General features: G+C 45.1%; 1 protein-coding gene across 1 annotated transcript in view; it reads left to right on the top strand.

Annotated features, from left to right (window-relative positions):
• The first annotated feature begins 9,487 nt into the window (after positions 1–9,487).
• Positions 9,488–16,528, top strand: part of LMF2 (lipase maturation factor 2) — a 33,401-nt gene continuing 26,360 nt past the window's right edge. The window contains exons 1-4 of the mRNA XM_073652594.1: positions 9,488–9,717; positions 12,097–12,350; positions 12,798–12,826; positions 13,699–13,895. Of these exons, the coding sequence (XP_073508695.1) occupies positions 9,624–9,717; positions 12,097–12,350; positions 12,798–12,826; positions 13,699–13,895 (574 nt within the window). The 5' untranslated portion in view covers positions 9,488–9,623. The remainder of the gene's footprint in view (positions 9,718–12,096; positions 12,351–12,797; positions 12,827–13,698; positions 13,896–16,528) is intronic.

The following is a 16,528-nucleotide window of genomic DNA, read 5'->3' as shown; positions in this document are numbered from 1 at the left end:
ATGTCACTCAAATACCCACGATACTCAATGCATACCGGAGCACCCGATGCAAACTCAAGTAGCGAGCACTTGCGCTCAACACTAGTCGCCATATCGTCATCTTTTTTCTTACTTTTGAAAAAAATCCCAACCCCATCACAACCCTAACCCCAACCCTAACCCCAACTCCAGCCCTAACCGTAGCACAACCCTAAACGTAGCACAACCCTAACAGTAGCACAACCCTAACCCTAGCACAACCCTAACCCTAGCACAACCCTAACCCCAAACCCAGCCCTAACCCTAGCCCAATCCTAACCCAAGAGTTTATTTTTGACGCTGTTCCTCGTGCGGTATAAGTGATTAGACGACTTTATTCTTCGGGTCGGTGTGATTACAGCAATACCAGAATCATATGGGGTTTTTATGACTGACAGCTGTCACACACAAAAAGACGCATTTTTTGTAAAATCTAGTTTTTGCATCGCCATATTTTGAGAGCTATAATTTTTCCAGATTTTGTCAGACAGTCATGTGACGGCTCGTTTTTTGCGGGATGAGTTGACGTTGTTATTGGTGCCATTTTCAGGCACGTGACATTTTTTGATCGCTTTCTATTCCGATTTTTGGGAGGCAGAATAAACAAAAACCAACAATTCAGGAATTGTTTTGTTTTTTTTTTATTCTGTTCCGCGTGTGGTAAAAGTGATAAGGCAGCTTTATTCTTCGGGTCAGTGCGTTTACAGCGGTACCACATTTATATCGTTTTTCTTTGTTTTGCACTTTTACATAATAAAAGCAATTTTATAGAAAAAAATATTTTTAGCATAGCTTTATTCTGAGAGCTATAACTTTTTTATTTTTCGGCTGATGGAGCTGTATGTCAGCTTGTTTTTTTGCGGGACAAGATGATGTTTTCAGCGGTACCATTTTTATTTATATTCGTCTTTTTGATCGCGTGTTATTCCATTTTTTATTTGGCGGTATGGTGATAAAGCATTGTTTTTTGCTTCGTTTTCTTTTTTTTTTTTTTACCGTGTTCACTGAAGGGGTTAACTAGTGGGACAGTTTTATAGGTCAGGTTGTTCCAGACGCGGCGATACCAAATATGTGTACTTTTATTGTTTTTTTGTTTTTTTTATATAATAATATTTATTGATGGGTACATTATATTTTTATTTTTGGTGGATTATTTTATTTTATTTTTTTTTATATTTTTGCAATTTTATTTATTTTTTTTTTTTTCACTTTCTGGGTGGTTTTATACTTTATTACTTTGTCCCACTATGGGACTTTCACTTTTTTTTCTCTGATCGCCTGCATGGCACAGGAATGCAGCACCATCCCTATGTCATACAGGCTATCAGCGCTGCACAGTGAGAAGATTGTTTGGAGATGCACTGCGCATGTCCAAACAATCTTCCTGCTGTCTGGTGACCCGGATGTTGTCATGACGACATCGGGTCGTCATGGCAACACCCGGGAAGCCTTTGCAGACAGCGCTGGAAGCCGGAAGAGGAGGTGAGTATCTGAGATCACCTCCCCTTGCCCCCGCAATGCTGCGATCGACTTCGATCGCAGCATCGCAGGGGTTAATGTGCTGGGAGCGGTGCAGGACCGCTCCCTGCACATAGTACCGGGTGTCAGCTGTGACAATCAGCTGACACCCGGCGGCGATCGCGCCCGCACAGCCTGTGTGCGCGCGCGATCTCGATGACGTACTAATACTGGTCTGGCTCTTAAGTCCCAGGGCACAGACGCGTATTAGTACGTCAGATGTTATTAAGGGGTTAACATGTGCCACTCTGTTTTTAAAGGGACCAAAAGTAATTGGACAGATTAAATAGTTGTAAATAAAATGTTCATTTCTAGTACTTGGTTGAAAACCCTTTGTTGGCAATGACTGCCTGAAGTCTTGAACTCATGGACATCACCAGACGCTGTGTTTCCTCCTTTTTGATGCTCTGCCAGGCCTTCACTGCAGTGGTTTTCAGTTGCTGTTTGTTTGTGGGCCTTTCTGTCTGAAGTTTAGTCTTTAACAAGTGAAATGCATGCTCAATTGGGTTGAGATCAGGTGACTGACTTGGCCATTCAAGAATATTACGCTTCTTTGCTTTAATAAACTCCTGAGTTGCTTTGGCTTTATGTTTTGGGTCATTGTCCATCTGTAGTATGAAACGACAACCAATCAGTTTGGCTGCATTTGGCTGGATCTGAGCACACAGTATGGCTCTGAATACATCAGAATTCATTCGGCTGCTTCTGTCCTGTGTCACATCATCAATAAACACTAGTGACCCAGTGCCACTGGCAGCCATGCATGCCCAAGCCATCACACTGCCTCCGCCGTGTTTTACAGATGATGTGGTATGCTTTGGATCATGAGCTGTACCACGCCTTCGCCATACTTTTCTCTTTCCATCATTCTGGTAGAGGTTGATCTTGGTTTCATCTGTCCAAAAAATGTTCTTCCAGAACTGTGCTGGCTTTTTAGATGTTTTTTAGCAAAGTCCAGTCTAGCCTTTTTATTCTTGATGCTTATGAGTGGCTTGCACCGTGCAGTGAACCCTCTGTATTTACTTTCATGCAGTCTTCTCTTTATGGTAGATTTGGATATTGATACGCCTACCTCCTGGAGAGTGTTGTTCACTTGGTTGGCTGTTGTGAAGGGGTTTCTCTGTACCATGGAGATTATTCTGCGATCATCCACCACTGTTGTCTTCCGTGGGTGCCCAGGTCTTTTTGCATTGATGAGTTCACCAGTGCTTTCTTTCTTTCTCAGGATGTACCAAACTGTAGATTTTGCCACTCCTAATATTGTAGCAATTTCTCGGATGGTTTTTTTCTGTTTTTGCAGCTTAAGGATGGCTTGTTTCACCTGCATGGAGAGCTCCTTTGACCGCATGTTTACTTCACAGCAAAACCTTCCAAATGCAAGCACCACACCTCAAATCAACTCCAGGCCTTTTATCTGCTTAATTGAGAATGACATAACGAAGGGATGGCCCACACCTGTCCATGAAATAGCCTTGGAGTCAATTGTCCCATTACCTTTGGTCCCTTTAAAAACAGGGTGGCACATGTTAAGGAGCTGAAACTCCTAAACCCTTCATCCAATTTTAATGTGGATACCCTCAAATGAAAGCTGAAAGTCTGAACTTCAACTCCATCTGAATTGTTTTGTTTAAAATTCATTGTGGTAATGTCTAGAACCAAAATTAGAAAAATGTTGTCTCTGTCCAAATATATATGGACCTAACTGTAAGTCCTAAAGTAAGGCCTGGTATGGAGGAAAAGGAGTCTCTCCACCGATTTGATGCATGAAGGAAGGAAATACCGACAGAGAAATGCCAGAAAAGATTGTTGCCAAGAACCATAGGAAAACACCTGCAAATCACAAAATTAAAAAGGGTAAGGCCACGTGCACACAAAACCAGAGCAGAAGTATAATAGAAACACGTCACCACTTCTGTATTTATCACCTACTCCTGGTTTTGGCTTAGAAGAACTGATGTAAAAAACTCACCAAATACTGAACGTGTAAACATGGCCTTATAGAGAATGGTCTAGTGATTTATCTCTTAAAGGAGAAGTAACTACCAAGTCTTGGTTTCTGTATTAGTAACATAATGTGAAGCTGAGCTGTATATACATTTACCCTGAACCCTCGTTTGTCTGTCATTATTTCGTGCTAACTCACACCAGCGCTTCACTAAGCACACCTTACGGTTAGGTCTGGGCTTGTGCCTGTAATACAGATACAAAAATGTGCTTGTTTTACACTTGCTTGAACTTAGCTGTATTCAACTGTGTCACTTTTCTTGCAGTTAATTTCCGATTTTTTCTTTTACAAAATTTATAGTCCAACATGCTCTAATGAAAAAAAATGCATCAACTGCGCAAGAGCTACAAAAAGATACAACAAAAAATCTGGAAAATCTGAATGCTGAGTATCCTTGTGTGCATATACACAAGAAGATATTTGGCGATCTAGCGTTTGCATAAATGCTTGTTATTTGCCTGTGTTGTTATGCCGCTGATCACACAGCGTAAAAATCATCATCGGCAGCAGATCACCCGTGTAATCAGAGGACGCACTGCTGATAACATGATACTGTTTGGGGACAGTATTTGCTGGCGTTCTTTCCATTGTTCATTGGCCTATGCACCGACTGATAAAGGAGTCATGAATTACTTGTATTTAGTCGATCAGCACTCATTAAGGTGCATTGACGGACCATTAAGACCCATCTATATGGGGAGATAATAGGGAAATGAGTGCAGTAAATGCTATTTAGTGACTATTTGCCTGTTTAAGCAGGTTAGCAATCAACCGACAAACGAACAAAATGCTCTTTTATCGGGTGCATAGATTTTCATTCTTCATAATCAGCAGCACATCGCCTTGTGTTAACAGGTGATGTGCTGCCGATAACACGATATTGTATGCATAGAGAACGATTACATTAACGATTGTGCTGAGTGTATAGAATTCTGGTCAGCTTGTCTATAAACAGGCCATTAATCAAAGACCGATCAGCTTTTATATGGCCAATTGGCCGTTATTTAAAATCACCGATCAGGTTTTGTAAGGCCGCTTTCAAATGTTTGCAAAACACTGACTCTGCTCTGATTCAATGATCTGTCCCGACTGCAGAGACCCCTGACCTGAGCTAACAGCTTCATATATCCCATAGGTACCATACGGATTTAAAAAACTGACATACGAATAACAATAAGGATGAAAATCTTCCAATTTTCATAGACTTATCTAAGCCTGGACTAAAATGTGCCTCTTGTGCCATCCATACTGCCTCCATTTGTGTCCTTTTTTTTTCATCTGTTTTTAAGTATTGACATTGACTCTTAACAATGGATCAGTGAAAAACGGATGAAACACGGTTAAAACACTGAAGTTAGTCCAGGGTATGATGAGCATATGTACAGTAAAATTGTGTTTTTCATCCATATAGTCATCTGTGTGCTGTCCACATTCCCATTTTTTACATCAATAATTTAATAAATATAAACCCAAATACAGTTTTCTATGGTAATAATTGCAATAGGTGAGTGAAAAGCGCATCATATGCGGATGCTAATCAATTTTCGATCATTTTTTTTTGCACACCCATTGACTTATAATGGACGAGTCTGATATAAAATATTATTATTATTTATTATTATAGCGCCATTAATTCCATGGTGCTTTACATTTTAAAAGGGGTATACATAGCAAACAACAAGTACAATAATTTGAACAAAAATGAGTCAGCGACCGGTACAGGAGGAGCGAGGACCCTGCCCGCGAGGGCTCACAATCTACAAGGGATGGGTGAGGATACAGTAGGTGAGGGTAGACCTAGTGGTGCAGTGGCATGGTGGAGCGAGGGTTACTGCAGGTTGTAGGCTTGTCCGAAGGGGTGGGTCTTCAGGTTCCTTTTAAAGGTTTCAACAGTAGGCAAGAGACAGAAATGGTGGGGTAGAGAGTTCCAGAGAAGGGCGGATGCATGGGAGAAATCTTGTATGCGATTGTGGGAAGAGGAGATAAGAGGGGAGTAGAGAAGGAGATCTTGTGAAGATCGGAGGTTGTGTGCTGGTAAGTACCGGGAGACTAGGTCACAGATGTAAGGAGGAGACAGGTTGTGGATGGCTTTACATACCATGGTTAGGGTTTTGAACTGGAGTCTCTGGGCAATGGGGAGACAGTGAAGGGATTGACAGAGGGGAGAAGCCGGGGAATAGCGGGGGGACAGGTGGATTAGTCGGGCAGCAGAGTTTAGGATAGATTGGAGGGGTGCGAGAGTGTTAGAAGGGAGGACACAGAGTAGGAGGTTGCAGTAGTCGAAGCGAGAGATGATGAGGGCGTGCACTAGGGTTTTTGCAGATTCATAGTTGAGGAATATGCGGATCCGGGAAATATTTTTGAGCTGGAGTCGGCAGTAAGTGGAAAGGGCTTGGATTTGAGGTTTGAAGGAGAGATCAGAGGTAAGGGTTACCCCGAGGCAGAGAGCTTGCGGGACTGGGAAGAGTGGACAGCCAACTTTGATGGATAGGTCAGATGGGGGTGTTGAGCGAGATGGGGGAAAGATGATGATTTCAGTTTTATCCATATTAAGTTTTAGGAATCTAGCAGAGAAGAAAGATGAAATAGCGGACAGACAGTGTGGGATTTTGGTTAGTAGGGAGGAGATATCCGGTCCAAAGAGGTAGATATGTGTGTTGTCAGCATAGAGGTGATACTGTAAGCCCCTATGAGCTGTCCCAGGCCAAAGGTGTAGCTGGAGAAGAGCAGGGGTCCTAGAACTGAACCTTGGGGGAACACCGACAGGGAGCAAGATGAGGAGGAGGTGGTGTGTGAATGGGAGACACTGAAATATGAGGTAAAGTAGCACATGCTAAGATCCTGTACATGCAAACCATTGGTCAGTGTATAGACACCTTCATGTGAACTCCCACATTAACCTGCGTTGGTCAGTGTGCTGCCTCATTTGTTAGGCGTCAGTCTGGTGCTGGATTTGAAATGGGTCCAGGACCTTCTGTGGTCTCCCATTTTGGTTCAGCCAGGGCTGATGCTGCTCAGCATCATCATCAGCCCCAACGCCTAGCTGCTCCACGAGCCGTACAGATTGTCTCCCAGGCATTTGTACCTAGCAATGTTAAGCTTAGGTTGCAGAGGGAGACAGGGCTTGTGGAGTCTAAGTCCAGGATTCGCCGCACTGAGCATGGCCGTGACCTGGCGGATCATGATAGGTGGTTTAGCACCCACCTGACCCGGTGACCTGGCACCGCATGATTGGTCCACGGGTGGCGTCACCAATGGTACGTTGGTGGGCAGGGCTTAGTCTTTAAAAGGCCCGCCCACAAACATGGTGGCACGCTTGGATCATTGAGCATGTGTTGCTGTGTGTGGATGACTGGGTCCATTTAGTTTCTGCAGGCAGGCTTAGTGAAAGTAGGCAGGCAGCTTCATCTAGCAGTCTGGCTCTGCCAAAGGGGTTGCCTAACACCCCGAGCAGCCTGCAGACGTCCTATTCACGGCTATCGCCTGTCTTCCACGTGGTGTAGCTCCCTTCAGTCCGGTAGCACGCCGGCTGGAGGCACGTGTACCTGTCGGCGTAGTCACACCTGCACACTAGCGCCAACTCCTACTGCGTAGCGCCTGTATCGCAGACAGGGCTACTGCTTCTCCCCCGGTCACACGTCTCCCTGCGGTTCTTGGAGATTGTGTGAACCGTTATACCCATTCCCTGTGCTTTAACACAGAGGGATTAATTAGTTAATAGGTGCGTCTCCGGACGCTCATCTTCCGTGCAGTTAACGGAGATTGAGCGTACCGCTATACCATTACTGTGTGTTGTTAACACGGAGGGGTTATCATTTAAGTTGATTGTTTCCCTTTCCACCTGGGAAGTGTTTGGCAGCAGTCCACCAGGCTGCATCGTGGACCCTGGAGTCGGTTGCGTTCCATTTTAATAAAGTTGTTTGCAACCGCCCTCTTAACACCGTTGCTATCAGTTTTGCATAAAGACAGCACAAGTACTTTTAATACGCTCATCTGAATGAGCCCTAAAAAGTCGGTCTTAATGGGAATCTGTCACCACTTTGAAGTTATCAGACCTGCACTATGGGCACATAGGTTATAGAAAAGTAAATCTATACATACCTGTATGGCCCATAGTAGAGGTTTGATTGCAGAGAAATCAGTTTTTATAAACTCCGTTGTGCACAGGCTTGGTGTCCGGGGAACGCCAAGAAATTCCTGCCTGTGTGCTTATTATTCCCCAAAATCCTCGCCTATATGCTTAGTTACCATATTCCCCCCTCCCTTGCATGTCACAGGGTCCTGTGACGTGCACTGTTCCCCCTCTTGTGCCAGGCATGCGCAAAGCGACGCTCACATAGAGGGCACTTTGCTTCCTCCCGGCCCTGTCTCTCCATGCACTGCGCTGCAGGGTTCTATTGCGCAGGTGCCGGGAAGCGACAGTGCCTGCGCAATAGAAACCTGCAGCGTAGTGCACGGAGATTCGGGGCCGGAAGGAAGCAAAACGCACTCTATGTGAGCGGCGCTTTGCGCATGCCCGGCAGAAGAGGGAGAACAGTGCACGTCACAGGACCCTGTGATGTGCATGGGAGGGGGGGAATGTGGTAACTAAGCATATAGGCGGGCATTTCGGGGAATAATAAGCACATAGGTGGGGATTTAGGGGAATAATATGGGCAGCACGATTCCTCAGTGGTTAGCATTGCAGCCTTGCAGTGCTGGGGTCCTGGGTTCAAATCCCACCAAGGACAACATCTGCAAGGAGTTTGTATGTTCTCCCCGTGTTTGCGTGGGTTTCCTCCGGTTTCCTCCCACACTCCAAAGACATACTGATAGGGAATGTAGATTGTGAGCCCTAATGGGGACAGTGCCGATAATGTCTGTAAAGCGCTGTGGAATTAATGGTGCTATATAAGTGAGTAAAATAAATAAATAATAAACAGATAGGCAGGGATTTCTTGGTGTCCCCAGGACGCCAAGCCTGTGCACAACAGAGTTTATAAAAACTGATTTCTCTGCAATCAGACCTCTACTATGGGCCATACAGATCAGTATAGATTTACTTTTCTGATATCTCCCAGGGGGTGACAGATTCCCTTTAAGTGTGTTATCTGTTTTATACAGATCCCTAAACTTTAAAAGGGGTTGTCCACCTCTCAGACAACCCCTTCTCAATCCATGTTTCTCCATTGTAAAATAATAACATTTAGGACAGGGACACACTGCCGTTTTTCTTGTCCGAGGATCGCATGGTAAACCTCATACTGGCCGGCACCTCTCCTGATCTGAGCTTGACAGCTGCATAGAAATCCATCATGCTCTCAGGCTCAGGTCAGGAGAGGTGTCGGCCAGTCCGTTCAGTGCGATGCGATTATCGCATGAGTTATACGGCTGTGTGTCCCTGCCCTTATACTCCCCTCCGGTGCCGGCACTGTTCTAGTATTGTCGCACTTGCATCTTGAGTGAGACCTGCTGCTCTCTCACTTCCTCCGAAGGTGGAGAGAGTGAATCCAGTGCTGATTGACCTCACGGATCGCATGACATAACAATGTCACGCAAGCCCCTGGCGAGAGTGCCAAAACACTGCTGAAATGGTGCCGACACCTGACATGAGCATAGGTGTTATTATTATTTATAAGAGGGAAACAGAGAGATTGAGAAGGGGTTGCCCAAGAAGTGGACAACCCCTTTAATACTCTAGTCTAATCAACAAAAATGCATCCATTTTTAAAATGGACGTGTGTATGGATTAATAAAACAGTATGGGTCTGTGTGCTGTCATGATGTGTGAATACAGCCTCACACAATCACGTCTATTCCTCGTGTTACTGCAGGAAAAACACTTAGCCTAATACCAGCTACAATCACTTCCCCCTGCACACACGCAGCCGAAGAGTCGCGCCTGCGCACTAGACCAAATCACGGACAATCCCAAAATCTCTCCAAACTCGCCTATCAAATTACGCAGCAGCTTTTTGAACGTAGAAACGTGAGACGCGCATGCGTGTTAGATAGGGCGATTGGCAGCCCTTACTGCGCATCAGCGGACCGTCCACGTTGTGACTCATCCAGACAGCTGCAGGAATCCGGTATTTCCGCGGACATGGGGGAGCAACGGCAGGTCCGGAATACCTTCCTATGGGGGCTGAGCGGCATTTATCTGTGTGCATTCCTCTCACTGTATACTCAAGTCCCAGGTAACGCTCTTGTCTGATTAGCGCCCAAATCTTTGGGTGCACTCTCTTTCGTGCCCAGAGGGTGAGATGTGATTTGCTCCTATGGTCGGACGTGTTTCCCCAGGCGTTAGTGCACGTGTGTGACCTGAGCTCCTCTTTGTGCACCTTGTGATTGACACTTGTGTATAATAATCCTGCAGACTTTTCCTCACTTATTCAGTATATCTGCTGCTGTCTACTGTGTGTGATCCTCGCTTCCTACAAGCCGCGGCTTCACATCCTTATATATGTGCTTGTCAGGCATCGATATTCCTGAAATGGAAAGCCTGTTTCCTCAAGGTTACAAATTCTGCATAAGCAAATTGTGATTGCCGCCGGCCGCCCCGTATCAGACCTGACTACTGAGTCAGCGCAGGATCCAGATTCCAATAATATGGTGGGATGTGATGAAATCGAGGCCGTGACATTGGGCACTTGGCCCAGGATAAGGGTGGATTCTCATGTGGTGTCGTTTTCCAGGTGGAAAAATCCACTATGGAAATATGCACCGTGTATTCCTATGGGTTACAATAAAATCTGTAACATATATTCTAAATATTTTCACATTTTGTAAATCTGCAACAAATCCACCACAATTTTGCAGCGGTAATCCCACTTGCGTTTTGCTGCAGATTCACAATGTTGGATTTTGCGGCCTGCCGTGATTGCACTCTTGTGTAGTCAGAAGTTATGTGCTTGACTGCAGACAGCTGCCATACTGAAGCCCACCACACAGGGAGTGGTCTCAGAGCTGCTGGATTTATTACGTCTCCAGCTTCTTGCTTGGCCTTATAGCCTTTCCATTTTTGGATGGGTGGCCAGCTCCGCAGACCCCCATCCCAGACCATATTGCCCATAGCCTTATGGCGCAACGTTTGTGGCTTGGAGTTGCCATCGGTTGCTTTTTACTAAATAATTAGTTCTTGTTGTCTTTTTCATGCTCTGTGGTTAAGACATCCATATTATTAATGTTATCCCCAGACTTTATGATTGAGAGTGAGTGCTGGACTCGGGGAAGGTGAGTTAAGGCCTCTTTACACATTAAAGTCAGCTGGATCCACCAATATTAATGGGATTGTCGAGATCAATCAAGATGTCATTTGGGAAGATAAGGGACAGGTAATTTGTATTTAGTCACTCAATGCTTTTTGTTTTCTGTAAGATAAGCTGCCAGAGGAGCAGTGTCCTTGGCTTTCCCCATTGAACACGTGAACAAGCTGAGAAGCTGAATGTTCAGTGTATGGAGGAGTCATAGTTTCTAAGGTTGAACGTAGACCTAAGTCCATCAAGTTCAAAATATAGCCCTACATGTTGTTCCAGAAGAAGACAAAACCCAGTGAGGCAGATAGTAACCGCTCCATGTTAGGGGAACAATTCCTTTCTGACTCCACTTACAGCAATCGTACCATTTTTTTTGTGTATGGGAACAAATCGCTTATGTCTGTCTGAATAAGGCGCTGTTGATGGTTGTGCCCATCAGGCAGGCATGGTGGTAGCCTGTACCCTGTGACCCCTGCAGGCCTGTACTCTGCACAGGTCACTAAAGAGGTCGGTACTTGCTGTAAGGTGCCACAATGGAGTCAGTCATGTCAGGGATTGCTAGTTATGCAATTCCCTAGTACAGATGGAATTTGACAGGAGGGGGCGCAGAGATGAAGGCAGGAGGCAGAGGAGGGGGTGATCCGCTTGACTCCCGCCAGTGGCGCAGTGGGATTTGCACTCACCCACTATCCGCCCACTGCTGCGAGGCTTGGGCCCAGCTCCGTGCCCAGAGCCTCTCCGTGCAGTCTCCCTCTCTCCTTCCCTCCCCCGCTTGTTGTTGCGCAGTCGAAAATAAAACTCACCTGCCGGAGGAGAAGCCGCAGCTTCGCTGAAGAGCAGAGACAGTCGCCTCTCAGGCAGTGGTGGTGACGAGCAGCGGCATCTTTCAGCCTCAAACAGACGGTTTCGTCATTCCCCCCCCAAGCCGCACAGGGGACACGAAAGGAGCAGAGCACAGTCAGCGGCTGAGGCAAATGAAGGAGAGGGAGAAGGGTTTATGAATGAGATGTCACTAAGGGGGGGAGAATGCCGGGCGGCCGGGGAGAGTCAGCCTGGGACTGAACTCGTAACACCCCCTCTCACTGTTACTTTTGCGTCCAACAGCTGGTATATAAAAACATAGTAGGTATATAAAAAAATGCCTGTATTCGAATATAACGTTGTGTCAAAATTTCAAAGCAATCGGTGAAGAACTTTCGGAGATTTCGGATTTTGAACAAACGAACATTTACACTTTTATTTATATATAGATAGAGTGAAAATCTAGCAGACTTCAGTAGGAAGGAAGTATCTCATGTGTTTTGATTGGTTTTCTTTTAGGGCTTTATGGACGTGAAGGAATCTTACCAGCCGGGAAGATGCTTCGATTCACTGGAAAAGATTTATGGGAACAGTTGAAGGACTCCCCCACATTGCTGTGGCTAGGTCCTCAGCTAGGACTGGACACAGAGCAGGGCATTGAATTAATCTGTATACTTGGGGCAGTCCTTTCTTTGGGCGCTTTGCTTTTTAACTGCTTTCGTGACAGCCTCATTTTTCTCCTGCTCTGGATCCTCTACTTATCTCTGTATCAGGTAAGCGAATGTTCTTGTCTCAGAAATTCCAGAAGTTGTTCAGCAGAGCAGAATATGACTGTATAGGTCCGATAAACTATCCATATCTTATTTCAGAAATAAGATCCCGAGGGACAGGTGGGTGACACTGCTGTGACCAGTAAGGACGAGGGGGCACTATTGCTATGTCTGCTGTGACTGGCGAGAGGGTGTAGAGAAACACTGCTGTGATGGGACAGATGAAGGTGATCAGTAACGGAGACATGACTGGACAGATGGGAGGAAGAACGAGGTCTCCATTGAGGGGGCGCACACACCTCCTGTCACTACGATGTTGGATGGGGGTACACTGCTGTGAAAACATTAACTATGGATGGGAGCACTGTTGTAAATGACAGATCTGTGGAACTGGCCTATATCCTAGTCATTGATCACATGAATTAATATTGATTACTTTTGTTTCTGCAGGTCGGACAGGTGTTCCTTTATTTCCAATGGTAAGTGTTAATGTACCTTTGTATGCATTAATCTACATGTATATGTAGTTTGTATTATTATATTGTAATAATAATGGTATCCTTTGGAAATGGACTCTTTTCATACCTTATATGTGGTGAACACATAGACCCGAGCTTGCATCTCCGTGACGACTGGAGTAAGATTTCTGGCATAAAGAACACGACAGCTCGTTATGAATTAGAAGTGTTGGGGTGTCGTGCCCCTGTACTGCCCATTTTGGCAGATCTGGGTGAATGTGGTGTGAAAACGCCAAGTCACAAATTAGTTGATCAAAACTTCTGCGGCTTTTTATGCCAGGTAACTGGCTTAAAAATGTATCCTCCACAGAAACTCCTCTGTTTCCTGGAGAACTCCATAATATCAACACCTCTCAGTTCTTCAACTCATATTTTAATATCCCCTTTTCTGGGCTTGGTTTTCCAGGACCACCTGCCATTTTGGTGGGAAATTTCAGGTTTGTGACTGGACAGTGAGTTAATAAGGGGGCAAGTATAGTGTATATTGAATAGTGCATCTTTTTGCAAGCCTGCATTCCCTCCCCCCCACTGTGACCCCTGTGGGGGATGGGGTTGAGGACCAGTTTGGTCAAACATATGCCCATGTTTTGAAGTATGTGCCAATAAAGTTAGTGTCAAAAATGACACTTTATCCTGTGAGAGAACCTTCGCCTTACCCCTCCCCCCTCCCTCCATCAGCTCTGGATCCTACTAACATGACCCTACTACAGGCAATAAAATGTGAATGTTTTTTTTATGGTCCTTTATCCAAATGTAACCAAAGGATGCCAGACTTATGCTTGTTTATTACATTTTCTCCTACAATGGCCTCATCTGTATGTATTTTCTTTCAGGGACAGCCTTTTACTAGAGATGGGATTCCTGGCAGTATTGATTGCACCAATACGTGCTTTACGCTCAAAGATGAACGTTTGGAGTGCCCACGATGGCATCACTTTCTGGCTCACTCGATGGCTTCTTTTTAGGCTTATGTTTGCTTCTGGAGTCGTAAAACTAACAAGTCGTTGTCCAACATGGTGGGGGCTTACAGGTGAGAAAATTATACTTTTCTCATCAAGGCCTAATGTGTTTGGTCTAGATTTCTTGATCTTTGAGTATCTGTCACCAAGTGTTGTGCTTTAATCAGTGTTATTTCCATACACTACTTTCAGTTAATTGTGAACTCTACATTATAGTATTTACTTGATTTCCATTTTTGTATTGCCTTTGTGCCATTTTTAGATAACTTGCAGCAGGGGTCTCAAACATGCGGGCTGCATGCAGCCCCCAAGGCTCCGTTGTGCGTCCCTCGGGCCTCTGAGATGGTCAAAATAACAACGAAAAAATAAGGGAAAAATATTTGCCCACTTAAAATGCTGTTTTATATAAAAACTGAAGTAATAAAGAAGATCTGTACTATAACCCATATGATAAACACCATTAAAAAGAACATGCCAAGAATTAAAAAAACAATGATCAAAGTCATATATAAAAATAATGGTATCACTAAAAATGTCATCTTCTCCCACAAAGAATGTGGCCCTTTATATTCAAATTTTTTCAATATGCGGCCCATTTACCTGGCTGAGTTTGAGCCCCTTGACTTACTGTATATCACAAAAGTGAGTACACCCTCTTTGTAAATATTTTATATCTTTTCATGGGACAACACTAAAGATATGACACTTTGATAAAATGTTAAGTATTCAATGCACAGCTTGTATAACAGTGTAAATTTGGTGTGCTCTCTTAAATAACTGAACACCCAGTCATTAAAGGGGTTGTCCACTAATAGGACAACCCCTTGTTAAACTAAATGTTAGGCCCTGATAAAATAAACAAACCTATACTCGCCTCTCGTGCCATCTCCGTTCCAGCGGTGTCAGCACTCGCGGTCCTTGGTCTGTGATGCGGTGGAATGACACGTGAGCACTGCACCCAATCAGCCCTGGCGTCACTGTCTCCGCCTTCAGACAAAATGAAGAGGAAATCTGGACTGCAGCCGATCCCGGACTTCCTCTTCATGTTCAGTTTGTCCGAGGCTGTAGACAGCGCTGATTGGGCGCCTCACGTGTCATTCCACCGCATCACCGCCCTGGGACCGTGAGTGCTGACACCGCTTGAACGGTGCCAGCATGGGAGGGGAGTATAGATTTGTTTATTTTATCGGGCCGAACATTCAGTTTAAGAAGGGGTTGTCTTAGTAGTGGACATCTCCTTTAATGCCTAAACCGCTGGCAACAAAAGTGAGTACACCCCTAAGTGAAAATGGCGAAATTGTGCCCAAAGTGTGAATATTTTGTATGGCCGCCATTATTTTCAAGCACTGTCTTGACTCTCTTGGGCATGGAGTTCACTAGAGCTTCACAGGTTGCCACTGGAATCCTTTTCCACTTCTCCATGACGACATCACGGAGCTGGTGGATGTTAAAGATCTTGCGCTCCTCCACCTTACGTTTGAGGATGCCTCACAGATGCTCTATAGAGTTTAGGTCTGGAGACATGCTTGGCCAGTCCAGCACCTTTTACCCTCAGTTTCTTTAGCAAGGCAGTGGTCGTCTTGGAGGTGTGTTTTGGTGTTATCATGTTGGAATACTGCCCTGCAGCCCAGTTTTCTACTGGAGGGGATCATGCTCTGCTTCAGTATGTCACATGACATGTTGGCATTCAAGGTTGCATCAGAGAACTAACTCCCCACAGCTGACAGCAATCATGCAGCCCCAAACCATGATACTCCCACCACCATGCTTGACTGTAGGCAAGACACACTCGTCTTTGTACTCCTCACCTGGTTGCCGCCATACACAGTTGACATCATCTGAACCAAGCACTGACAGGCTGATTTACACACACACACACACACACACACACACACACACACACACACACACACACACACACACACACACACACTTCCCTCCCCTTTAACCTCTGCAGAAATGCTGGCAGCACTCATACGTCTATTTTGAAATGACAACCTCTGGATATGATGCTGAGCACGTGCACTCGACTCCTTTGGTCGACCATGGCGAGGACTGTTCTGAGTGGAACCTGTCCTGTTAACCATTGTATGGTCTTGGCCACCTTGCTGCAGCTCAGGTTCAGGGTGTTGGCAATCTTCTTATCGCCTCGGCCATTTTTATGTAGAGCAACAATTATTTTTTTTCAGATCCTCAAGAGAGTTCTTTGCCATGTTGCGCCATGTTGAACTTCCAGTGACCAGTATGATATAGTGTGTGAGAGTGATAACACCAAATTTAACACACTTGCTCCCCATTCACACCTGAGACCTTGTAACACTGAGTCACATGACACCGAGGAGGGAAAATGGCTAATTAGCGTGTACTCCCTTTTGTTTAGAGGGCACACCAAATGTACACAGTGATACAACCTGTACACTGACTACTATTGTATGAAAGTGTCATATCTACTAAAAAGGCAGTCTTATGAGAGAGAGTCTGTATTGTGCTGGAGGATAGAGGCTCGAAGGGAGAGAGGGTTAGACCCCGGAGCACCACGTTAAGATCCCAGGATGGGACATGAGACTGAATTTTTGGGTGAAGTCTGAGTGCCGAAGTTATGAATCTTTTGATCCATCTGTGAGAGGCCAAATCTTGTTCGAATATGGAACTTAGGGCTGAAATCTGCACCTTGAGAGTACTAGGTTTGAGATCCAACTCCAAT

The sequence above is a fragment of the Phyllobates terribilis genome, unplaced genomic scaffold (genome assembly GCF_046119375.1).
Source record: "Phyllobates terribilis strain yellow unplaced genomic scaffold, ASM4611937v1 Scaffold_11__3_contigs__length_659146591, whole genome shotgun sequence".
NCBI classification, from domain to species: Eukaryota; Metazoa; Chordata; class Amphibia; order Anura; family Dendrobatidae; genus Phyllobates; species Phyllobates terribilis.
The sequence above is the reverse complement of the archived record's forward strand: the minus strand, read 5'-3'. Positions and strand labels throughout refer to the sequence as shown.